General features: G+C 43.1%; 1 protein-coding gene across 1 annotated transcript; it reads left to right on the forward strand.

Annotated features, from left to right (window-relative positions):
- Positions 1-182: 182 nt before the first annotated feature.
- Positions 183-26,367, forward strand: LOC144006220 (uncharacterized). Its single transcript, XM_077504964.1, has 4 exons — positions 183-276; positions 12,330-12,518; positions 22,960-23,148; positions 24,128-26,367. The coding sequence occupies exons 1-4, from the start codon at positions 183-185 to the stop codon at positions 25,462-25,464; spliced, it is 1,809 nt and encodes a 602-aa protein (XP_077361090.1). The 3' UTR covers positions 25,465-26,367.
- The last annotated feature ends 1,176 nt before the right edge of the window (positions 26,368-27,543 follow it).

Here is a 27,543-nt window from a genome sequence, read left to right on the forward strand (position 1 = left end):
TATCACCACCTGGTAGTGTGTTGGCTCCAAGGGTGGGGGAAGATGCCGGTCCGACCTGGCGGACCCAAACGTATTGTGAGGGTTTGCTGGGAACATCTGGCGGAATCCCCTGTCAGAAAGAGTTTCTCCCTCTGGCAGAACTTCTCCCTTGTCCCGGGGGAGGAGAGCGTTCCGAGGGGGCTATGTTCCGCGCCTCCATTGTTAAGGCAGCCGATCGGAGCTGCGGCCATAAGGTAGTCGGTGCCTGTCACGGCGACAGTCCTCGAACCACCAGCAGTAAGGCATGCCGTCAAGCTGAAGAAGGAGTCCTATCGGGCCTTTTTGGCCTGTGGTACTGCAGAGGCAGCAGACAGTTACGGGCTGGCCAAGCGGAACGCGGCTTCAGCGGTCGCTGAGGCAAAAACTCGGACATGGGAGGAGTTCGTTTGAGGCCATGGAAAATTACTTCCGGGCAGCTTTGACGAAATTCTGGTCCACCATCCGGCGTCTCATGAGAGGAAAGCAGTTCACTATTAACACTGTGTATAATGGAGATGGTGTACTGCTGACTTCAACTCGGGACGTCGTGAGTCGGTGGGGGGAATACTTCGAAGATCTCAATTGCACCAACACGTCTTCCTTTGAGGAAGCAGTCTGGCGAATCGGAGGTGGGCTCTCCTATCTCTTGTCACGTTTCAGTTGGTTTGGGTTTTTGTTTTATTTTGGTGAGTGTTGGTTGTCTGGTGTTCCTGTCTTCTTCCCCAGTCTCGTTATGGTTTACCTGGTCCACCTGCTTGTGTCTTCCCTTCCTGGTGTGTATTGCTGATTGGTTCCCCCTCCCTGCTGTGTCTCCAAGGTGTGTCCTGTTATTGTCATTAGTGTTTGTATAAGGGAGTGGTGTTTGTCACACACGGGTGTGGGAGCATTGTTTGTTGGGATGTTTGATGTTTGATGTTTGATGTTTGCTGGTTGAATGTCTGCATGTCTGGTCACCGTGGTGTCTTTATTACCAAGTCTACCAAGTCCTTATGGCCAAGTCTACCAAGTCTGTTATTGCCAAGTTCAAGTCTTCTACGCCAAGTCTTCCCTGCTAAGTCTTCCACGCCAAGTCTGCTAAGTCTTCTACGCCAAGTCCTCTACGCCAAGTCCTCTACGCCAAGTCCTCTACGCCAGGTCCTCCACGCCAGGTCTTCCACGCAAAGTCTTCCACGCCAAGTCTTCCACGCCAAGTCTTCCACGCCAAGTCTTCCACGCCAGGTCTTCCACGCCAGGTCTTCCACGCCAGGTCTTCCACGCCAAGTCTTCCACACCAGGTCTTCCACGCCAGGTCTTCCACGCCAGGTCTTCCACGCCAGGTCTTCCACGCCAGGTATCCACGCCAGGTCTTCCACGCCAAGTCTTCCACGCCAAGTCTTCCACGCCAAGTCTTCCACGCCAAGTCTCTGCATCACGCCACGCCAAGTCTCTGCATCACGCCACGCCAAGTCTCTGCATCACGCCACGCCAAGTCTCCGCCATGATCTGTGTCCACGTCCAGCCCAGTGTCCTTCCCTTCAATCTCGTCCAGTCCTTCCCCGTCACAGTCAATAAAGTTCCTTACATCGTTCTTCCACTTGCTCTTCCTGCCTGTTTCCTCCACTTTTGGGTCCATCCATACCCCATACGTAACATCTCTGGGTTCAAAGTCACTGAGGTGGTTGGAAATCTCCTCGGTGGCAGGGCCCTGAGGGTGGATGAGATCCGCCCGTAGTTCCTAAAGACTCTGGATGTTGTGGGGATGTCGTGGTTGACACGCCTCTAACGCTGCTTGGTAAATAATTTACAACGCTATTGCTCAAGATTTATTTATTTTTTGCATTTTTATATATTTTAGTTTGGTTTTAAGGTATTTACAAAGAAAAAGGGCAAGGTTAAAATGTTAATTTAAAGATGCCGGGAGAATTTGTCGGCTGCGTGACGTCACTCTCGTGGATTTTGACAGCACACACGTATTTTTTTTTTCACTCACTCACTCACAGAAGCTAACGTGTGAATGAGTGAGTGAAAATAAAAATCCGTGTGTGCTTTTCAAATTGCCGCGGGAGTGACGTCACGCAGCCGACAATTTCGCCCGGCCCCGTTTGCGACACGCCAAACCCCGCTCTGCGATTGGCTGGAGCGGTGTAAACAGAAACGTCCCGCTGTTTACAAACCAAACACAAAATTGCAAAATACAGGCTGGGGCGGTGGGGGTTTATAGGACAAAATCACCCCCAGAAATTAAGAGAAGCCCAGATCTGTAAATTGACAAGTAGTTTGTTTGTTTCAATCCTGCATTTAAAAAGTGCATTTTCCTGCGTGAAACCGGCAGACTGGGCCTTTAAACTCAGAACATTTGGTGATTAAATCTCATCCCTAATAATAAACATTCAGTTTACCTCAAAATGCTTGTTCAACTTTGATGGCGAATTTTTAAACTGCACATTCACCACAAAAAAATGGAACTCTTTTTTTTTTTTTTTTTTTTTTAATGAATCAAATTTAAACGGGCATTTAAACTTTACAATTATATCGGGAACAAAACATTGAAAAAGGGAATGAGACTTTCGAACTGCAGCAAAAATGGCGACATCTGCCGATGACTTGATGACAATGCTTGCTCTGAAGCCCCCGGACAATTTCCAGCAGCCAATCGTAACGCAGCGGGGGCGTGTCCTGCCTGACTTCCGCCGCACGTCTCCATTCGTTTCTTTACGTGCTCACTGCACTGGCCGGCGGCCACATCGCGTTTCATCAGACGTCCTCTGCTAAATCATTCTTTCTTATTTGGTGTTGGACTGAACACACAGGACTCCCATCACCATTTTGAAGGTCTGCGACACCATTTATTAAATGTCGGCGTGTGTTTAAACTCGTCTCGGTGCGCGTTGATGCTTCTCGGCCGAGTTAGCTTAGCTTAGCTTAGCTTAACTCGCTAGCCGCTAACAAAGAGAAGCACATAACACGTTTGTCAGGAAGAGACCAAGTGTGACTTTGTTGGCATTATTGTGCCAAAATGTCTGCGAGAACGACACCAAAGGACGAGGAGGAACTCTTTGGAGTCAAAGAAGAGAAAGAGCAACATTTTCAACCGCTGGACGACGTTTGCGAGGAGCCTCGAATTGTGCTACACGCAGCAGGTTTGTGCACTTCTTATTACTCTCCCTTGCTTAGCACTACTATATAGCGTTAAAAAAAAATCACTGCAGTCCTCATTACTGTACACAGTAATTAAATTCAACTGTTATTTTAAAGAGTGAAATAAATTGATTTGATTGGTTGATTCCGGACAGGGGCCGATTATACAGTCATGAGACAGTCATACCAATGTATCTGACAAGACGTGTGCGATTTTAAGAACACTTAGGTGCACAATAAGACTGTATTAAAACGGTGGTACAATACTGCAAATTAATTTTTTTTGTCGGTATACATATCCCTGTTTCCCACATACATTTTTTTTTTTACAAAACAGTCACAGTTTTGTCATGATTACTGCATTATTACATTCCACTGCTGTTGCAACCAGTGTTAATTTTGACAAGAAATTTTAATTTAGTTTTAGTTATAGTCTTTTGACAAAAATTAACAAGTTTCAGTCATAATTTAGTCTTCTGATTGTATTTTAGTTTTGATCCAATTTTAGTCGACTAAATTCACAGTTTAGTCTGTTTTCCTTCAGCATACGTTTAAACTTTTATGCAGAATATTATAGCACCCCTATTTGTGACTGTAGTTTAACACGCAAGACACATTTCATACAATGGTGTCTTTCTTGTTTCAATGAATCATGTTCAACTGACAATAATGTAACTTTTCACCTGAATAAGAAAAGTGCATAATGAAATTGCTTGAGATTAATCTTACAGCTGCACAATTTATGTTTATGTACAACACTTTGTATACAGCAATGCCTGTTCTTAGAGCGCTTTATAATTAAAGTTGAGCTGAGTTAAAGTGCAGTGAACACAACATTTTCTGAGTGGTTCTTTTCTCATTCATTCTGATTGGATTGTGTGAATTTTCACTACTGTGTTGTTTTCATTTCCATTTTAGTCATTGACGAAATTGTCAGTCAATTTTAATCATAGTTATTGTCTGAACGAATGGCTTCTATTTTAGTTTTCATTTAATTTTCGTCAGGAAAAACAATTAGTCACGAAAATTATGATGTCAATTTTTCGGCGACAAAAATATCACTGGTTGCAACTGTAGCATTCACGAAGACGGGAGTCAATGACAATCGATTCCGTTTTGCAAATCAGTGCCGAGTTCATATGGGCATATACAGTGGCATGAAAAAGTATCTGAACCTTTTGGAATTTCTCACATTTCTGCCTAAAATCACCATCAAACGTGATCTGATCTTTGTCAAAATCACACAGATGAAACAACAGTGTCTGCTTTAACTAAAACCACCCAAACATTTACAGGTTTTCATATTTTAACAAGGATAGCATGCAAACAATGACAGAAGGGGGGAAGAATAAGTAACTGAACCATCACATTTAATATTTTGTGGCCCCCCTTTGGCAGCAATAACTTCAACCGGACGCTTCCTGTAGCTGCAGATCAGTCTGGCACATCGATCAGGACTGATCTTGGCCCATTCTTCTTTACAAAACTGCTGTAGTTCAGTCAGATTCCTGGGATGTCTGGCATGAATCGCTGTCTTGAGGTCATGCCACAGCATCTCAATGGGGTTCAAGTCTGGACTTTGACTTGGCCACTCCAGAACGTGTATTTTGTTCTTCTGAAACCATTTTGAAGTCGATTTGCTTCTGTGTTTTGGATCATTGTCTTGTTGCAGCATCCATCCTCTTTTTAGCTTCAACTGTCTGACAGACGGCCTCAGGTTTTCCTGCAAAACATCCTGATAAACTTTTGAATTCATTTTTCCATGAATGATTGCAAGTTGTCCAGGCCCTGAGGAAGCAAAACAGCCCCAAACCATGATGCACCCTCCACCATGCTTCACGGTGGGGATGAGGTGTTGATGTTGGTGAGCTGTTCCATTTTTCCTCCACACATGACGTTGTGTGTTCCTCCCAAACAATTCAACTTTGGCTTCATCAGTCCACAAAATATTTTGCCAAAACTTCTGTAGAGTGCCCAAGTGCCTTTTTGCGAACATTAAACGAGCCACAATGTTTTTTTTTAAGACAGCAGTGGCTTCCTCCGTGGAGTCCTCCCATGAACACCATTCTTGGCCAATGTTTTACATATAGTTGATGCATGCACAGAGATATTGGACTGTGCCAGTGATCTCTGTAAGTCTTTAGCAGACACTCTAGGGTTCTTTTTTACCTCTTTGAGTGGTCTGCGCTGAACTCTTGGCGTCATCTTTGGTGGGCGGCCACTCCTTGGGAGAGAAGTAACAGTGCCAAACTCTCTCCATTTGTACACAACTTCGCTGACTGTTGATTGATGAACATCCAGACTTTTAGAGATGGTTTTGTATCCTTTGCCAGTTTTATACAAACCAACAATTCTTGATAGCAGGTCTTCCGACAGCTCTTTTGAGCGAGTCATGGTGCATATCAGACAATGCTTCTCATCAAGACAATTCTAACCAGGTGTGTGTTTTATAGTGGGCAGGGAAGCTTTAAGCCACTCATCAGTGATTGGGCACACACCTGACTTAAATTGTTTGGTAAAAATTGGTTTCAATTGCTCTTTAAGTATCCTTAGGCAGAGGGTTCAATTACTTATTCCTCCCCCTTCTGTCATTGTTTGCATGCTATCCTTGTTAAAATATGAAAACCTGTAAATGTTTGGGTGGTTTTAGTTAAAGCAGACACTGTTGTTTCATCTGTGTGATTTTGACAAAGATCAGATCACGTTTGATGGTGATTTTAGGCAGAAATGTGAGAAATTCCAAAAGGTTCAGATACTTTTTCATGCCACTGTATGCGAACTGCGCACAAGACGACACGTGAAAATGGAATGAAGCGGTTGCGCTTAATTAAGGTAAATTAATGAGTTAAATTCAACGGTTATATGCGGTTGCGAAACACAGTCGACTCCGCGTACCCGTGTTCCCCTCCGCGAACCTGGTTGACGTCCCGCTCGTGAATGCGTCTTGATTATCCGTTTTTTACACGAATACAAAAAGTTAGTATTCCTCGTTGGAGATCGTTGCTGAACCATTATGATTTGACGAGGGGTTCTTGACCTGGTTAAAATAGTCCGTGTGCCACGTCATCCTGTGCTTCCAGCATGTGAGCAGTAATAATTTCGACATTTTTTTTGTTACGAACATTTTTTTTTTCAGGCGAAAATTCAAAACTAAAGTAGAAGCCATTCATTGAGACTAGTGTTGTTGCGATACCCTTTTTTTTTTTTTTGTCCCCGATTCCAATACCCAGTTTTTTCGTATCGATGCTGGTACCGTACCGATACCAATGGGTTTTTTTCCAACATGAAAATTGAAAAAACTGCCCTGCCATTGGTTCAGAACATTCAAGGGCCAATAGGATATCTTGGCTCGGCATGCAGTGAACATGTCACACATCAGTGAATGTCGTGCACACGCAAGAAACAAAATGTTGGACCAAATGTCCAATATTAGTGTCAGAAATAATGGTATCGGCATGTTACTTGTTAGTACTCTGGGCCTCTCCCGAGACCAGTATCGGTATCGGAACAACACTAATAGACTATAATTAAATTGATTGACAATTTTCTCAATGACTAAAACGAATTTCGAAAACAATACAGTGACGAAAATTCACACAATCCAACCAGAAGGAAGGAAACGTGTGTTGGAGAAAAGGACCACTCAGACACTGTTCAGTGCCACTGCACTTTGTTTAATGTAATTTCATGAATTTATTTCATATTATTTATTTCATTGTGCAGCTATAAGATTAATCTCAAGCAATTATGCACTTTTTATTTAAATGAAAACTAAGTGATATTAGAAAATGCAATTTCTGGAGAAATTGCGGGTGAATGCATCCATCCATCCATCCATCCATCCATCCATCTTCTTCCGCTTATCCGGGGTCGGCCGAGCCACCTCAGCTGGCTCCTCTCAACGCGGAGGAGCAGCGGCTCGACTCTGAGTCCCTCCCGGATGACCGAGCTTCTCACCCTATCTCTAAGGGAGAGCCCGGACACCCTGCGGAGGAAACTCATTTCGGCCGCTTGTATCCGGGATCTCGTTCTTTCGGTCACGACCCACAGCTCGTGACCATAGGTGAGGGTCGGAACGTAGATCGACCGGTAAATCGAGAGCTTTGCCTTTTGGCTCAGCTCTTTCTTCACCACGACGGACCGATACAGAGTCCGCATCACTGCAGACGCTGCACCGATCCGCCTGTCGATCTCCCGCTCCATCCTACCCTCACTCGTGAACAAGACCCCAAGATACTTGAACTCCTCCACTTGGGGCAGGATCTCATCCCCGACCTGAAGACGACACTCCACCCTTTTCCGACTGAGGACCATGGTCTCGGATTTGGAGGTGCTGACCTCATCCCAGCCGCTTCACACTCGGCTGCGAACCGCTCCAGTGAGAGCTGAAGGCCCCGGCCTGATGAAGCCAACAGCACCACATCATCTGCAAAGAGCAGAGATGCAATGTTGAGGCCACCAAACCGGAACCCCTCCACGCCTCGGCTGCGCCTAGAAATTCTGTCCATAAAAGTTATGAACAGAATCGGTGACAAAGGGCAACCTTGGCGGAGTCCAACCCTCACCGGAAACGAATCCGACTTACTGCCGGCAATGCGGACCAAACTCTGGCAACGGTCGTACAGGGACCGAACAGCCCGTATCAAGGGGCCCGGCACCCCGTACTCCCGAAGCACCCCCCACAGAACTCCCCGAGGGACACGGTCGAACGCCTTCTCCAAATCCACAAAACACATGTGGACTGGTTGAGCGAACTCCCACGCACCCTCGAGGATCCTGCGGAGGGTGTAGAGCTGGTCCACTGTTCCACGGCCTGGACGAAAACCACACTGCTCCTCCTGAATCCGAGATTCGACCTCCCGACGGACCCTCCTCTCCAGCACCCCTGAATAGACCTTACCAGGAAGGCTGAGGAGTGTGATCCCTCTGTAGTTGGAACACACCCTCCGGTCCCCCTTCTTAAAAAGGGGGACCACCACCCCGGTCTGCCAATCCAGAGGCACTGTCCCCGATGTCCACGCGATGTTGTAGAGGCGTGTCAACCACGACAGCCCCACAACATCCAGAGTCTTTAGGAACTCCGGGCGGATCTCATCCACCCCCGGGGCCCTGCCACCGAGGAGCTTTCCAACCACCTCAGTGACTTCGACCCCAGAGATAGGAGAGCCCACCCCAGAGTCCCCAGACTCTGCTTCCTCAAGAGGAGACGTGTTGGTGGAATTGAGGAGGTCTTGGAAGTATTCCCCCCACCGCTTCACGACGTCCCGAGTCGAGGTCAGCAGCACCCCATCGCCACTATACACAGTGTTAACGGTGCACTGCTTTCCCCTCCTGAGACGCCGGATGGTGGACCAGAATTTCCTCGAAGCCGTCCGGAAGTCGTTTTCCATGGCCTCACCGAATTCCTCCCATGTCCGAGTTTTTGCCTCAGCAACCGCCGAAGCCGCGTTCCGCTTGGCCATCCGGTACGCGTCAGCTGCCTCCGGAGTCCGACAGGCCAAAAAGGCCCGATAGGACTCCTTCTTCAGCTTGACGGCATCTCTTACTGCTGGTGTCCACCAGCGGGTTCGAGGATTGCCGCCACGACAGGCACCGACCACCTTACGGCCACAGCTCCGATCGGCCGCCTCAACAATGGAGGCGCGGAACATGGCCCATTCGGACTCAATGTCCCCCGCCTCCCCCGAGACAAGGGAGAAGCTCTGCCGGAGGTGGGCATTGAAACTCTTTCTGACAGGGGATTCCGCCAGACGTTCCCAGCAAACCCTCACAATACGTTTGGGTCTGCCAGGTCGGACTGGCATCTTCCCCCACCATCGGAGCCAACATACCACCAGGTGGTGATCAGTTGACAGCTCCGCCCCTCTCTTCACCCGAGTGTCCAAAACATGCGGCCGCAAATCCGATGACACGACTACAAAGTCGATCATCGAACTGCGGCCTAGGGTGTCCTGGTGCCAAGTGCACATATGGACACCCTTATGCTTGAACATGGTGTTCGTTATGGACAAACCGTGACGAGCACAGAAGTCCAATAACAGAACACCGCTCGGGTTCCGATCAGGGGGGCCGTTCCTCCCAATCACGCCCCTCCAGGTCTCACTGTCATTCCCCACGTGAGCGTTGAAGTCCCCCAGCAGGACGAGGGAGTCCCCAGATGGAGCGCTCTCCAGCACACCCTCCAAGGACTCCAAAAAGGGTGGGTACTCTGAGCTGCTGTTTGGTGCATATGCACAAACAACAGTCAGGACCCGTCCCCCCACCCGAAGGCGGAGGGAGGCTACCCTCTCGTCCACCGGGGTAAACCCCAACGTACAGGCGCTGAGCCGGGGGGCAATAAGTATGCCCACACCTGCTCTGCGCCTCACACCATGGGCAACTCCAGAGTGTGAGAGAGTCCAACCCCTCTCAAGAGGACTGGTACCAGAGCCCAAGCTGTGTGTGGAGGCGAGTCCGACTATGTCTAGTCGGAACTTCTCGGCCTCGCACACCAGCTCGGGCTCCTTCCCTGCCAGAGAGGTGACATTCCATGTCCCAAGAGCCAGTTTCTGTAGCCGGGGGTCGGTCCGCCAAGGTCTCCTCCCTTGGCTGCCACCCAGCCTACACTGCACCCGACCCCTTTGGCCCCTCCCACCGGTGGTGAGCCCGTGGGAAGGGGGACCCACGTTGCCTCTTCGGGCTGTGCCCGGCCGGGCCCCATGGGTGCAGGCCCGGCCACCAGGCGCTCGCCAACGAGCCCCGCCTCCAGGCCTGGCTCCAGAGGGGGGCCCCGGTAACCCGCGTCCGGGCGAGGGAAACGCTTCTCCAAAGATATTTGTCATCATAAGGGTCTTCTGAGCCGTTCTTAGTCTGGCCCCTCACCTAGGACCTGTTTGCCATGGGTGACCCTACCAGGGGCATAAAGCCCCAGACAACATAGCTCCTAGGATCATTGGAACACGCAAACCCCTCCACCACGTTAAGGTGCCGGCTCACGGAGGGGCGGGTGAATGCAGTAAGGGTGAATAAAAACCTGTGGAATGATTAGGAATAATATTGAATGACCTGGAATGCTATACAGTGACCTGGAATGACCTGAACATGCTAAATTTGGAATGGTTTGAATTTATACAGAAATATAGAAGCAGTTGAAGGAAGAAAAATAGCACACAAATAAAAATAAATTAGCAAGAAACAAATTAACAAGACAACAAGAAAGAAGTCGAGTGAGCAATGTAGGAAGGAGCAAGTAATTGAGGAAGCAATGGAGTCAAGAGAGAAAAATTAAGTGAGCAATGAAGTAAGGAGCATAGAATCGAGTAGCAATGGTGTAAGGAGTGACAAATTGAATCAGCAATGGAGAAAAGATTGAGGACTGGAGTAAGCAATGGAGTAACGGTCACTTTCTGTTGAAATTAGGTCACTTCCTGTTGAAATTGGACTACTTCCTATTGATAAGTCACTTCCTGTTGAAATCGGGCCACTTCCTGTTGAAATTGGACTACTTCCTATTGATAGGTCACTTCCTGTTGAAATCGGGCCACTTCCTGGTGAAATTGGGCTACTTCCTATTGATAGGTCACTTCCTGTTGAAATTGGGCTACTTCCTATTGATAGGTCACTTCCTGTTGAAATCGGGCCACTTCCTGTTGATTCTAAGTCACTTCCAGGTCACTTCCTATTGAAACAGGTCACTTCCGGGTCACTTCCTGTTGAAAACAAGTCAGTTCCTGTTGATTTCAGGTCACTTCCTATTGAAATCAGGTCACTTTCTGTTGAAATTGTCACTTCCTGTTGAAATTGTGTCACTTCCCGTTGATTTAAAGCCACTTCTGAGTCACTTCCTGTTCATTTTATGCCATTTCCGGGTCACTTCCTATTGAAATCAGGTCACTTCCTGTTGAAATCGTGTTGCTTCCTGTTGATTTGATGCCACTTCTGGGTCACTTTCTGTTGATTTTAGGCCATTTCCGGGTCACTTCCTATTGAAATCAGGTCACTTCCTGTTGAAAACAAGTCAGTTCCTGTTGATTTCAGGTCACTTCCTATTGAAAGCAGGTCACTTTCTGTTGAAATTGTGTCACTTCCTGTTGATTTCAGGTCATTTCCTATTGAAATCATGTCACTTCCTGTTGAAATCGTGTTGCTTCCTGTTGATTTGATGCCACTTCTGGGTCACTTTCTGTTGATTTTTGGCCATTTCTGGGTCACTTCCTGTTCAAATCAACAGGTCACTTCCTATTGAAATCAGGTCACTTCCGGGTCACTTCCTGTTGAAAACAAGTCAGTTCCTGTTGATTTCAGGTCACTTCCGGGTCATTCCTGTTGAAAACAAGCCACTTCCTGTTGAAATCGGGTTATTTCCTGTTGAAATCGTGTTGCTTCCTGTTGATTTGATGCCACTTCTGGGTCACTTTCTGTTGATTTTAGGCCATTTCCGGAGAGGTAGGGTACAAAATGGGGAATTGTGGTAAGGCGTTAATTTTGGAAGTGAAAAAGAAGAACTCATGGTGTGAATTGGTGGAATATATTGAAGTTGGAACAAAGTGAATCGAATGAAAAATGTGGAAGTAAATGTGAAATGTAGAATCTCCCATTATGAATACATTGGAAAAAACGTGTACGAAATCGGGAATTGCGAGTAAGGCGTGAATTTTGGAACAGGAAAAGAGCTCGTGGTATGATTTGGTGGAATATATTGACGTTGGAATGAAGTAAATTGGATGAAAAATGTGGAAGGAAATTTTTAATCTTCCATGAAGAATGCATGAGGAAAAATTGGGTACAAAATCGGGAATTGTGGGTAAGGCGTGAATATTTGGAATATGTTTAAATTGAAAGATGAGAATGGGATGAATCATGTGGAAGTAGGGGTCTTCCAGCCTAACTATGGTTACAAATTGGTGTTTTAATTTTCTATGTAAAAGTTGAAATGTATGCGGATGGATAATATCAACTCAACTCAATTTAGTCGACTTGAATCAATAGAGAGAGATTAAAATGGTTTTTGATTTGACCTTATATCGGCTGTCAGATTTTTAACAAGGCCAATACTTTTTTTTTTCCTTTTTCTTTTTGTTTTTTTGGATGGGCCAATCCGAGTGTGCGGTGGCCCCAAGTCGAGGTGCACTGTAGAAACATTAATGCACATCATCTCACGCTTGAAATTTGACTTGACCAACCCAAATGTGTGTTTGTCTTCTTGTGTCCTGCAGACGTCGCTGAGAAATATCTTCGTCCTGACCAAGAGGACATGAAGCCTCCGAATGTTAAAGAGGAGGAAGAACATCCTTACATCGAAGAGGAAGAAAAGCCCGTTCGTGTCAAAGAGGAGGAGGTTGAGGATGACGTCACCAAGTCACCAATGACTTTCGCCCCTTTAAAGAGTGAAGATGAAGTCAAGGGTGAGAGTGAGGAGGGCAGAGGGGCGGAGCCTCCAAACAGGATCTTAAATCCTCAAAACATGATTCCAGAAAGTGATGCAGACCACTGGGGACCATCAAAAGCAAAAAGTGATGACATAAGGTCCCTTTCTTCTTATGATGATGATGATAATGATAATGATGATAATCTGGATGGTAATGATGAACGCGCTGATGATGATAGGTCGTGTCACACTGACGACAAATCCTGCGAATGTTCTCACTGTGGGAAAACATTGAGTTCAAAAAGAAGTTTGAAAATTCACTTGAGAACACACACTGGGGAAAAACCTTTTTCTTGTTTAGATTGTGGCAAAAGCTTCTCTGACAAGTCAGATTTAACAAAACATACAAGAAGACACACTGGGGAAAAACCTTTTTCTTGTTTAAATTGTGGCAAAAGCTTCTCTTTGAAGTCAACTTTAACAACACATACAAGAAGACACAATGGGGAAAAACCTTTTTCTTGTTTAGATTGTGGCAAAAGCTTCTCTTTGAAGTCAACTTTAACAACACATACAAGAAGACACAATGGGGAAAAACCTTTTTCTTGTTTAGATTGTGGCAAAAGCTTCTCTCAGAAGTCAGCTTTAACAACACACACAAGAATCCATAGTGGCGAGAAACCTTTTTCTTGCTCAGACTGTGGTAAAAGCTTCTCTCAGAAGTCAGCTTTCACAACACATACAAGAAGACACAATGGGGAAAAACCTTTTTCTTGTTTAGATTGTGGCAAAAGCTTCTCTCAGAAGTCAGCTTTAACAGCACATACAAGAATCCATAGTGGCGAGAAACCTTTTTCTTGCTCAGACTGTGGCAAAAGCTTCTCTTGGAAGTCAGCTTTAACAACACATACAAGAAGACACACTGGGGAAAAACCTTTTTCTTGTTTAGATTGTGGCAAAAACTTCTTTCTGAAGTCAGATTTAACAACACATACAAGAAGACACACTGGGGAAAAACCTTTTTCTTGTTTAGATTGTGGCAAAAGCTTCTCTCAGAAGTCAGCTTTAACAACACATACAAGAATCCATAGTGGCGAGAAACCTTTTTCTTGCTCAGACTGTGGCAAAAGCTTCTCTTGGAAGTCAGCTTTAACAACACATACAAGAAGACACACTGGGGAAAAACCTTTTTCTTGTTTAGATTGTGGCAAAAACTTCTTTCTGAAGTCAGATTTAACAGCACATGCAAAAACACACACTGGAGAGAAACCATATTCCTGCTCAGATTGTGGAAAAAGCTTCTCTTCCATGTCACATTTAAGAAAGCACACAAGAATACATGGTGGGAAGTAGGCGTGTGAATTGCCTCGTACCTGACGATTCGATTCGTATCACGATTCATAGGTCACAATTCGATTCGATACCGATTAATCCCGATACGGTTTTGTTTGTCGATTGCTGCGATTTTTTTTAACTCAAATTTAGAAAATACTAATCAGTAATCTTGTACACTAAGATTTGTATGAAAATGTATTATTTATAGGCGGCACGGTGAGCGAGTGGTTAGCACGTCCGCCTCCCAGTTCTGAGGGCTCTGGTTCGAGTCCGGGCTCCGGCCTTGCTTTGTGGAGTTTGCATGTTCTCCCCGTGCTCGCGTGGGTCTTCTCCGGGTACTCCGGTCTCCTCCCACTTTCCAAAGACATGCATGGCAGGTTAATTGGACGTTCCGAGTTGTCCCTAGGTGTGCTTGTGAGTGTGGATGGTTGTTCGTCTCTGTGTGCCCTGCGATTGGCTGGCAACCAGTCCAGGGTGCCCCCCCGCCTTCTGCCCAGAGCCAGCTGAGATAGGCGCCAGCACCCCCCGCGACCCTTGTAAGGAATAAGCGGTCAAGAAAATGGATGGATGTTTTGGACACTCAGGTGAAGAGAAGGGTGGAGCTGTCAACATATTACCACTTGGTAGTGTGTTGGCTCTGAGGGTGGGGGAAGATTCCAGTCCTACCTGAAAGACCCAAGCGTATTGTGAGGGTTTGCTGGGAACGTCTGGCGGAATCCCCTGTCAGAAAGAGTTTCAACGCCTCCCTCTGGCAGAACTTCTCCCTTGTCCCGAGGAAGGCGGGGGTTCCGAGTGGGCTATGTACAGCGCCTCCATTGTTGAGGCGGCCGATCGGAGCTGTGGCCGTAAGGTGGTCGGTGCCTGTCATGGCGACAATCCTCGAACCACCAGCGGTAAGGGATGCCGTCAGGCTGAAGGAGGAGTTCTATCGGGCCTTTTTGTCCTGTGGTACTGCGGAGGCAGCTGACAGGTACCGGCTGGCCAAGCGGAACACGGCTTCGGCGGTCGCTGAGGCAAAAACTTGGACATGGGAGGAGTTCGTTTGAGGCCATGGGAAATGACTTATGGACGTCTTTGAGGAAATTCTGGTCCACCATCCGGCGTCTCATGAGAGGAAAGCAGTTTACTATTAACACTGTATAATGGAGATGGTGTGCTGCTGACTTCGACTCGGGACGTCGTGAGTTGGTGGGGGGAATACTTCGAAGATCTTAATTGCACCAACACGTCTTCCTTTGAGGAAGCAGTCTGGCGACTCTGAGGTGGGCTCTCCTATCTCGGGTCAAAGTGACTGAGGTGGTTGGAAAGCTCCTCGGGGGCAGGGCCCCGGTGGTCGATGCTATCCGCCCGGAATTCCTAAAGGCTCTGGATCTTGTGGGGCTGTGGTGATTGACCCGCCTCTACAACATTGCGTGGACATCGGGGACAGTGCTTCTGGATTGGCAGACCGGGGTGGTGGTCCCCCTTTTTAAGAAGGGCGACCGGAGGGTTTTTCCAAATACAGAGGGATCACCTCAGCCTCCCTGGTAAGGTCTATTCAGGGAGAGGATAGGCCGTTGGAAGTCGAGTCTCGGATTCAGGAGGAGCAGTGTGGTTTTCGTCCTGGCTGTGGAACCGTGGACCAGCTGTACACCCTCAGCAGGATCCTCGAGGGTGCGTAGGAGTTCGCTCATCCAGTCCACATGTGTTTTGTGGATTTGGTGAAGGCATTCGACCGTGTCCCTCGGGGAGCCCTATGGGAGGTGCTTCGGCAGTATGGGGTACCGAGCCTCCTGATACGGGCTGTTTAGTCCCTGTACGACCGATGTCAGAGTTTGGTCCGCATCGCTGGCAGTAATTTGGTTTCGTTTCCAGTGAGAGCTGGACTACGCCAAGACTGCCCCTTGTCACCGATTCAGTTCATAACTTTCTAAGAATTTCTAGGCGTAGCTGAGGCGTAGAGGGTGTCCGGTTTGGCTGCCTCAGCACTGCATTGCTGCTTTTTGCAGATGATGTGGTGCTGTTGGCTTCATCAACCCGTGATCTCCAACTCTCACTGGAGCGGTTTGCAGCCGAGTGTGAAGCAGTTGGGATGAAGATCAGCACCTCCAAATCTGAGATCATGGTCCACAGTCGGAAAAGGGTGGTGTGCCCTCTCTGGGTAGGGGATGAGATACTTTTCCAAGTGGAGGAGTTCAAGTATCTTGGGGTCTTGTTCACGAGTGAGGGCAGGATGGAGCGGGAGATCAACAGGCGGATCGGTGCAGCGTCCCCAGTGACTCTGTGTCGGCCCATTGGGGTGAAGAAAGAACTGGGCGAAAAGGCGAAGCTCTCAATTTACCAGTCGACCTACGTTCCAACCCTCACCTATGGTCACAAGCTGTGGGTCGTGACCGAAAGAACGAGATCCCGGATACAAGCGGCCGAAATGAGTTTCCTCCGCAGGGTGGTCGCCTGTCCGGGCTCTCCCTTAGAGATAGGGTGAGAAGCTCGGTCATCCGGGAGGGACTCAGAGTCGAGCCGCTGCTCCTCCGCGTTGAGAGGAGCCAGCTGAGGTGGCTCGGACATCTGGTTTGGATGCCTCCTGGACGCCTCCCTGGGGAGGCGTTCCGGGCGTGTCCCACCGGCGGGAGGCCCCGGGGACGACCCAGGACACGCTGGAGAGACTATGTCTCTCGGCTGGCCTGGGAACGCCTTGGGATCCCACCGGAGGAGCTGGTTGAAGTTGCCGGGGAGAGGGAAGTCTGGGTTTCCCTCCTAAATCTGCTGCCCCCGCGACCCGACCTCGGATAAGCGGAAGAAGATGGATGGAAACACGTGCCTTCGAGCAAATAATTTTTTAAAACAAATAACTTTATAAACTAACTATTTAGTTAATTTGAACAAAACAGTCTCTAAAACGTGTAGACAATTTGAATTTAAACAACGTATACAATATCAACAACAAACTTCATCGGAAACACTTTGCTTCTGAACGAAGCTGATGTACAGACGGACTAGTCCGTGCGTACAACATGCTCAAATCAACCGTGATTTAAATGTCGAACTGTGTTGTTGTTTTTGAGAAAATCGAAAGTTTTGGAATAATTGAGGACGGGTAAAACTAAGCAAGCCTCGTCGGTATTTGATAATTTTAAGAATATATCGTCTGTTATAGTCTTTTTTTTTTTTGTTTTTTGTTTTTTTGTCCTGTTTTCTTTTCCTTTTGTTCGAGTGCACGGTTCTATGTTGTGTGCTCACTGCTAAATTTGCAATTCTCGTGTTCTTTGGATTATTTGGGGGGTCTGTTGATTTTCCTTAAAAATGTCTAATTGTTTGTGTATTATTGCACTATATCGCCACTGGGTATCTTCAAACTTGTTTTCAATTGCATGTGACGCGTTATATGTTTACACGAAAATAAAAAGTTACGAGTACTTAATTGTGAGTTATTCCGAAATGTTGAAGTTCTTGCATTCAAGCCATATGTTTTAAAATGCTTGAATTTGCGGGAGCTGGATTTCAAGTGGAAAGGTGTTCTGCCTGTTAATGCCGATCTACAAAGATGCTCAATAACACATAACAGGTGTTGTGAACTGGAAGGAGCTGCCTGCAGAGTACAAAATAATGTACAGTACTTCTTCAGCACCCACATCAACAGCTGCAAAATTTATTGACACTCGAGCTGAATGTAAAGGAAGGGAAATGGACATTTTTTATTATTATTTTTTAAAAGATATATAATTATGGGCGTTTTAAGCCACGCCACTGAAGACTGAGCGTTCTGCCGCATACTTAATCCAAGAATCCTGCACAATTGAGGAGTCTGCTTTCGAGAAGGAACAGGAAGCATAAATGTGTAATGTAAACGTGGAAACCACCCGGTGTAATAACCTTATTTATTGATTGATTGAATTTTTATTTTTTTATTTTATTTTCATTATTATTATTATTATTATTATTATTATTATTATTATTATTATTATTAATTTACTCTCAGGTGTAATAACCTTATTTATTTATTGATTGAATTTGTATTTTATTATGATTATTATTTATTCAATCTCTGGTGCAATAACCTTATTTATTATTGATTGATTGAATTATTTATTTTATTATTACGCTTTTGTGAATGAATATATTCCATCACGACAGAAATCAGTTTGCGTCCACCTTGTTGTTTTGACAAAACCACCGTCAAAGACACGATTTACTGCAATTACGCTACATTGGCCATTCGGTGGCGCTGCACTACACTACTACTTAACATTACTTTGAGGTTTTTTTTTGTTTTTTTTATTTGCTGTAAGACATACAAACATGGTAACAATCAAAGATTTTCAGTATAAGTCAACATTACTTTGAGTTAAGATAGTTTACGTTTAGGCTGAGTTTAAAAAAAAAAAAAAGACGGAATTGGAGACCACGTGTTTCCGGTAGAGCTCCACTCACGTGTATGGGGCTATCGGCTATCCAGTCGTTCATATATTCAGGTCAGTGTTCTCGGCCTAGTTAGCTTAGCTTAGCTTAGCTCGCTAGCCGCTAACAAAGAGAAGCGCATAACACGTGGTCAGGAAGAGATCAAGTGCGACTTTGTTGGCATTATTGGGCCAGAAATGTCTGCGAGAACGCCACCAAAGTACGAGGAGGAACTCTTTGGAGGAAAAGAAGAGAACGAGCATTTTCAACAGCTAGACGATGTTTGCGAGCAGCCTCGAAATGTGCTACACGCAGCAGGTTTGTACACTTGTTATTACTCCGCCTTGCTGAGCACTACTATATAGCGTTAAAAAAAACATGCAGTCAGGACGGTTTAACAGTCATCGGACAGTCATACCAATGTAACAGTCGTGTGCGTAGGGTTTTAATAAAGATGCTCGAGTGATTTATTTGCTCTGTAAAAGACAAAATGGGACACAGTTTTTCGTATTCGTCATCTGCACCACATGTGCTTCCCCCTGCAACTCGTGTCGCGATGTCCACATCTGCATTTCTTTTCAAAGATGAATGGAATATATTCTTCCAAAATGTTAAATAATGGTAAGCACCTTCATTTATACAGAGTTAATCAACAAAAAAACACAGTATTTATTTTATTTCAACCTCCCAAAGAAAATGGACCCAAAAATGGGAAAGCAATACATTGGTTAAAGTGGGACAGTATTTATTTATATAAATCCTTTTATTTATTTATTTTTAACTTTTTTATTTAAATGTATTATTATTATTATTATATATTAAATTATCCTGTTGTTTTTATTTCTATTTCTATTTATTTTTTGTAATAATTTTTTAAAATGTTTTTTAATATCCATTTTTATTTTCACTTTATGCATTTATTTGTTCATGTCTTTCTTCATTTACCTTATTTATTTAAATTTATTATTCTGTTGTTTTTATTTCGATTTATATTGTACCTTTTAAAAAAAATTTTTTATATCATTTTTTATTTTCACTTTATGCATTTATTTGTTCATGTCTTCATTTACTTTTTTATTTTTTTTTATTTTTATTTTAGCAGTTTCTGTCCTCCATACAGAAGAAGTGTGAGCGGGATTGTGGGCAGTTTGGAGATGCAATGTAGCCAACTCGCGGCCTGTCGTCGTGGCAACCCTCATTTGCAGGAACATTAAAATGAATCCGATTAATCTGAAATAGTGCTGGGCGATATATATCGGCATGACGATAGAAAAATGTTTATTGTGCCCTTTCTTACCTAACAGCATAAGACAAATAGCCAAATATTTCTAGTTGACTGTTGAATAATTCAAAATTAATAAAACTTAAGCAGTCTAAAGAAGAGAGTCGTCACAAAGGAAACGGAAGATCAGTAAAAATCTCATCTTCTTATTTTTGCCTTTTACTGTTTGAGGATATTCGACACTTGTGGATTAAGAAAGGAGTAGTTAACAATTTTTACCACTTTTCAAAAGGATTATTATTTCTTCAAAGTTAATGCCCATTTTTGGATTACTTTTGAGATTTTTTTACTTTTCATTTTTGCGTTTATTTTTTTTAATCTTTTGATGTTTCTTCATTGAGTATTTGGAATTACCAATTACCAATGACTGAGTATTCATTTAATTTGATAAAGGTATAAACTTAATGTCCATTTATTTTAACTTATTTATTTATTATACGTTTTATTTACTTATGTTATCCTGCTTTTACAAACCAAAATAGATCTAATGTTTGCCGTTTTATATGAGAGTTGAGTTTCAATAAATATTGGAAAAAAAATGATATTAACCGTTTGTTTATGATCTTTTCCTCCATCAAGCAGCTTAATCGAGAAGCTACATTTGATATGAATCAATTCGCTCAGTTTGAAGCCGAGCATATACGTATTTCCGTATACGCGGCAAGTGAATCTGGAACAAAACGCACGAAGAAAACCCAACAAAAGTCAACCGAACTACAAGAGTCTTTTGCGCGGGTCACCCCGTATAACAGAAACTCACCTCGCTGGAAAAAAAAAAAAAATGACAGAGGCGATGGCGCGTTTGATTGCAGATTCTGTAAAACAGAATGCTTGTGTTTATTTTGATATAATTGCATATTTGCCACATGTAAATAATGTTATATGCTGTTGATCTACTACTCTAGCTGCACTACAAAGCTACTTTCATAAGAAAGTTGAAACTTGCACTTTGAAAAAAAAATCTTTTTTTGCATTTAATTTATGACAGAAAATGTCTGAACTTATTTTTTTTATGCCTTATAAAAATGTCTAGGCCGCTGTGACTCCTTTGTTTACATTTTTTATTTTATATTGCAGCCCTACGAGATTCATTTGTGACATTCATTAAATGTTACACACAAATAAAATGTGAAATTGTAAGCAAAGTACGTTGTATAATTGGGGTGTGAATTGCCTAGTACCTGACGATTCGATTCATATCACGATTCACAGGTCACGATTCGATTCGATACCGATTAATCCCCATCCGAATTTATAAGTCGATTGTTGCGATTTTTTTTTTTTTGACTCAAATTTAGAGAATACTATTCAGTAGGGGTGTGAATTGCCTAGTACCTGACGATTCGATTCGTATCACGATTCACAGGTCACGATTCGATTCGATACCGATTAATCCCCATCCGAATTTATAAGTCGATTGTTGCGATTTTTTTTTTTTTACTCAAATTTAGAGAATACTATTCAGTAAACTTGTACATGTACACTGTTAAGATTTGTATGAAAATGTATTATTTATTTATCTGAAACTTCAGTCATAACTGTGAGCCACTGTATTGAACAAACAGGTTGTAATCTGTTTCATGTTTGAATGGCTTTGAAATAAAATATTAAGGCTTAATATTCCATTCATTAATATAAAAATCGTTTAAAAGACGTTTAAAAATCGATTCGGCTGCCTATTGAATCGATTCGAGAATTGCGTGATGTAATATCGCGATATATTGCCGAATCGTTTTTTTTTTTTTTTTTTTAACACCCCTATTGTATAATATTTCATGAAGGAACTGCAAATACATCTATATCGTGGTATGGACCATTTGCACGTGCCGTCACTTCCCCCCCATGGGGCCGCACCCTCCTGAACGCTGGACGGCAAAAGAACCACTTGCCTGGATTGTAACAATTGAATCGCGCAGAGCGTGAAGTCCTTTGTGTCGTCGATTAAATTATACAATGGTCATATCTTGCTGTGCGGTCGGTTGTACAAACAGACAAGGGAGTAAACCAAATGTTGCTTTTTAACGAATACCTACTAATAAAAACAAAAGACGTCGATGGATGGCGGCAATCAACAGAAAGGACTGACGGCCCAAGAAAAATATTCACGGATTTGAAGCGAGCATTTTTTACACGAGGTTAGTAGATCAATGTTCATACACTTTACTCGTCAACGTACACTTATTACATACACTCTAACAAAGCGTGTAACAGGGGTGTCGAATTACGTGTTTCGAATCACATTAAAGATTGTTAATGTGAACGTTGGCTTGAGTCACGTAGTGAGCGTCCACTCTGCACACATACAACTTAAGTGTACCTTCTTCAAAACTATTGAGTGCATCTGACAGAAAATACTTGATGCATACTTGACATAACCACAGTGTTTCAATATAGGACCGAATGTGTAAAAATAACATTTAAAAAAAAAAATAACTCCGCATGATAAACAAATTTGACCTTTGCCATGATGAGGTCGATTGTCCCTCGGGTTTGAGCGTAGCATCTCGTTGCAGACCCAGCCAGCAGCAAAAAAAAAAAAAAAAAAAAAAAAAAAGGGTATGCGTCGAGATTTTTATAAGCTTTTAAATCGTCTCCGGTGTAATGATCGGTGTATGTTGTCAAAATGGACAACATAGTGATACAGGTCGTGCACCGTGAATTCCGGAAAAGTCGGCAATTTGATTAGTTCCGAAAACGGTGGGGGACAGAAGGTAAGGGTCTGTTTTCAAACTAGCCATCTCCAGTTTCTGTAAATATCGCACTCTATGAGCTCCTACTCAACGTTCCACTTCTGCCGACAGGCGAACGTCAGTTGAACTAGCAGATTCCATGGCTCGATGGGTAATAATAACTTTTCGTTTGTAAAATAAAAGTCTCTAAGTTCCATAAATCGCTCCGCGGCCCGTCCACTTCCATTCAAACGTCATTTCCTTCCGCCGTCCATGGTGGGGCAGTCACGTGATCACAATTATTTCCCATATCGCCCAGCACGAATCTGAATAATCGATAGATTAAGCAATTAGGGCTGCACAATATATCGAAAAAATATCGATATCACGATATTGGCTCTTGCAATATGCATATCGCAAAGGCACGCAATAAGTTTTAGATGGAATTTTATGCTTTTTAAATGAATTTGACCAGTCAGATGCTAACTAAAATGTGCATCGCCATTCAATAGTTGAAAATGATCAAGACATAATTACAATTCATTAACTAAGATTACATGAAGGTTGCTTATTTTGCCCCATGAAAAAAAAATTTCTTTCATTCGGTAATAAAAATGGAATTTCTTTAGGGAAATGTTAAATATCGCAATATCGATATCGCTATGTTCAGGAAGTATATCGCATATCGCATGTTTTTCCAATATCGTGCAGCCCTATAAGCAATTCTAAATTTGATAGTAACAGTACTATCAACTCACACTTGAAATTTGACTTGACCAAACCAAATGTGTGTTTTGTCTTCTTGTGTCCTGCAGACGTCGCTGAGAAATATCTTCATCCTGACCAACAGGACATGAAGCCTCCGAATGTTAAAGAGGAGGAAGAACATCCTGACGTCGAAGAGGAGGAAAAGCCCGTTCGTGTCAAAGAGGAGGAGGTTGAGGACGATGTCACCAAGTCGCCACTGACCTTCGCCCCTTTAAAGAGTGAAGATGAAGACAAGGGTGAGAGTGAGGAGGTTGGAGGGGCGGAGCTTCCAAACAGCAGGTCATCTCGTCAACACATGACGACAGAAGGGGATGCAGACCCCTTGCGACCACCACAAGCACAAAGTCATCATGACATAAGGGCTAGAGATAGACCCATATGTTTTTTTCAGGACCGATACCAATAGCGGTTATTAGTAGTCAAGGAGGCCAATGACCGATATTTCAGGCCGATATTCATTTTCATTAAAAAAAACAAAAAAAAAAAACGTGGGGAAATATTAGCGTCAAAATTTTTGTAAAATACAAAAGCCAATCTTGACTGTGTTATATCGTCTAAAAAAGTGAAATGGAAACTTGAGCAAATAAATACCATATCGCTCTACTTTTCTACAGTAAATGTTTTTCCCCAAAATTTACAAACACCTGAAATCTTCACATTTCTGTCACAAAAACAAAATGGTTCAGAAGATTCCCAGGGTCAGTAGTAGCAACTCTTATAAATTTAACTGAAAATTTCAAATGGGTTTAGATTTACCTTATATCGACTGTCAGATTTAGATAAAGGCCAATACCGATATTCATCAAAATGCCCAATATCTATAATCGGCCTGTATCGGTCTATCTTTAATAATGTCCCACTTTCCTCACGATGATGATGATGATGATGATGCTAATGGCATGTCACTCTGCCAACAACTGTTTGGAATTTTCGCAGTGTGGGAAAACATTGAGCTCAAAATGGAGTTTGAAAGCACACACACAACACGGGAAAACCTTTTTCCTGCTCAGATTGGTGCAAAGGTTTCGCTCAAAAGTCAATTTTTGCAATAAACAAAGGAAACACAAACAAAAGAACACAAACTGATGAAAAACCTGTTGTCCATCGATCAAAGTGCTCCATGTGGGGTGTTGAGTCGCAAAACTTTTTTTTTTTTTTTTTTTTTTTTGGACTTGACCAACACAAATATGTGTTTTGTCTTCTTGTGTCCTGCAGACGTTGGTGAAAAATATCTTCATCCTGATGAACAGGAGGTGGAATCTCTTCATGTTAAAAAGGAGAAGGAGGAGGAAGAACATCATTATTCTAAAGAAGAAAAAAAGCCCCTTGGTGTTGAGGATGATGTCACCAAGTCACCAATGACCTTCGCCCCTTTAAAGGGTGAAGATGAAGTCGAGGGTGAGAGTGAGGAGGGCACAGGGGCGGAGCCTCCAAACAGCATCTCAACTCCTCAAAACATGATTCCAGAAAGTGATGCAGACCACTGGGGATCAACAAAAGCAAAAAGTGATGACATAAGGTCCCTTTCTTCTCATGATGATGATGATGATAATGATGATAATCTGTATGGTAATGATGAACACGCTGCTGGTGATAGGTCGTGTCACACTGATGACAAATCCTGCGAATGTTCTCACTGTGGGAAAACATTGAGTTCAAAAAGAAGTTTGAAAATTCACTTGAGAAGACACACTGGGGAAAAACCTTTTTCTTGTTTAGATTGTGGCAAAAGCTTCTGCCGGAAGTCAGATTTAACGATACATACAAGAAGACACACTGGCGAGAAACCTTTTTCTTGTTTAGATTGTGGCAAAAGCTTCTCTTTGAAGTCACGTTTAACAACACATACAAGAAGCCACACTGGCGAGAAACCTTTTTCTTGCTCAGATTGTGGCAAAACCTTCTCTGACAGGTCAGCTTTAACAACACATATAAGAAGCCACACTGGTGAGAAACCTTTTACTTGCACAGATTGTGGCAAAAGCTTCTCTCGGAAGTTTTTTCTTAAAGCACATACAAGAACACACACTGGGGAAAAACCTTTTTCTTGCTCAGATTGTGGCAAAACCTTCTCTGACAAGTCAGTTTTAACAACACATATAAGAAGCCACACTGGCGAGAAACCTTTTACTTGTACAGATTGTGGCAAAAGCTTCTCTCAGAAGTCAGATTTAAAAGCACATACAAGAACACACACTGGCGAGAAACCTTTTTCTTGCTCAGATTGTGGCAAAATCTTCTCTCGGAAGCCATCTTTAACAAGACATACAAAAACACACACTGGGGAGAAACTTTTTTCTTGCTCTGATTGTGGCAAAAGCTTCTTTGACAAGTCGGATTTAAAAGCACATACAAGAACACACACTGGCGAAAAACCTTTTTCTTGCTCAGATTGTGGAAAACGCTTCTCTGCCAAATCATATTTCAACAAACACACAAGATCACATGGTGCAAAGGAACCATTCAGTTGCAGTGTTTGTGCTAAAAGATTCTCTTCTAAATATCTTGCTGAGAGACACGAGTGTGCTGGTGAGAATAGCAGCGATCTTTGAAGCTTCAAAAAATGAAGGGAAGTGAGTCTACTGTGTTATTTTGTAATAAAACATTCAAAGCGACCTGGGGCCTGTCATCATGATTTCCGTTCATTACTCAAATAAAAGTATAGATATTAGGATTTCGGAAGACTTAAGAAGTATCAAGTCCAACGTCTTACTTAAAAGTGTAAATGTAATGCTTTCAAAACTACTCAACCTGTAAATATTAAATGTTTTTAACGTTTACTGTTAATGTGTTTACAATGTATGTAATTTTGGAAGCTATTCTTATCTGTTTCTGAATCTTGTTAATTGTTAATTTGTTGATGTTCTTAGATGTGTTTTTGCTTGTGTGAAGCACATTGAGTTGCCTTGTGTATGAAATCGAAATAAAGCCACCTTGCTTTGCCTTGCAATTTTCCCCAAATAAGCGTCGAGAATACCTTCAGGGACACACAAAGCCATCTGGGATTAAAAGTTGCTGTTGAACACTGAAACGATTAACGCAAAATGTCCTACTCTTTGTATACAATATTAAAAAGAGTGTCGACTGGCTGGCCAGGCTAACTCAACCCGAGATCAAACCAACAACAGCTCCGCGCTAGCTAACGTGCCATATGCTAGTCTTTGGACGTGCATTTCACACATTTTATTTTTCTATGGAACAGTTTTTACATTATTAGCACAATGTACAATATTCAGATGACTTAAGAACAAAATTGTATTCATACCCGGTTTTGCTTCTTTCATTTTTCATGTAATAATGTGGCTACATGTAATGGATCAGGGCTTGTAACTCATACTAATATTTCTGTGCACGTAAGATAAACACGTTTTGTTTATTTTCTATTGTTTAACTTTTATGTTAGTAAGAACAACTTTAGTACATTATCATAGAAGCGTTAGTGAGTAGGACTAGGTGTTTTTGTACTTCTTCCTACTTCTTTTCCTTTTCTCTTTAACACATTCACTGCCAGCCCAGCAAAAATGCATTATTTGACGTTTTTTTCCGTCAATGGCAGTCAATGACTTAAGATGAGATGTAACCAAAATTGATGGTTTTTTAAACATTTGCCTTAAAAAAAAAAAAAAAAAAAAAAAAAAAAAAGGATGCTGCAATATAATCACAAAATATATTGGCACATTGTGTTTAACACATTCACTGCCAGCCCAGCAAAAATGCATTCTTTGACGTCTTTTTCCATCAATGGCAGTCAATGAGTTAACTACACCTTGTTTATGCTTGACATTTTTATATGTTCAATAAAACCCAATCAATCAATCAATCAATATGCTTGACTCTTTCACTTATTCTTTTCACGAAAAAATAAAATAAAAATCAATACCCACGCGATATTACGTTCAATAATTATATATAAGCTGAATCTACCAAATGACATAGTAGAATAGAATACTTTTTTTTTTGCCCCGTCCCGTTCTTTTATAATTGACAGTAGAAAAATGTAGGTTTGCCAAAATACAGCCATTTTTTTTTCCCATGGACTCTGAAAACGTGTGTAGCCTGGGTGCCAAATCCGGTGCCTGTTCCTTTAAATCCCTCTCTGCGTGTGGTCATGTGACCCAGAGTAGCGAGCGAGGAGCACATATAAAAGGAGGGAAAATTGAATCAGGAAGTGAGGTGGGAAGTTGTTAAGAGATTCAGCTGCAGGATTGTGTCTCTTCAGTTTTATTTATTGTATGTCTTAGCCTTGCTTGTTGTTAAATCCGAGCTGACTGTTACCTTGTAGGAGCCTCCGATGAGCCCAAACTGGTGAGCTATCAAAAAATCGTTACGGCAATATATCGTTGCGGGCCTCATTACAATACACGTATCGATACGCAGGCGTCAGAATCGATATTGCTCATTACCTTGAAATAGGCAGTTAACGTTTGCCTTTGCAGCTTGCATTGTACCTAAAAAATAAAAACCAGCAGCGTCTTTGAAGTTAATTGCCTTCAATTAATGCGAAAATAGCTCACCAGTGATTGGACACTGTATCTTGCTAAGAAAAGTGAAAACAGAGGAGGAATATCAACATTTATTTACTTCTAAACTTAACATGGCACGTGTCTTTAATGTACCAATTTTTGTATATT

The sequence above is a fragment of the Festucalex cinctus genome, chromosome 1 (genome assembly GCF_051991245.1).
Source record: "Festucalex cinctus isolate MCC-2025b chromosome 1, RoL_Fcin_1.0, whole genome shotgun sequence".
Lineage (NCBI taxonomy): Eukaryota > Metazoa > Chordata > Actinopteri > Syngnathiformes > Syngnathidae > Festucalex > Festucalex cinctus.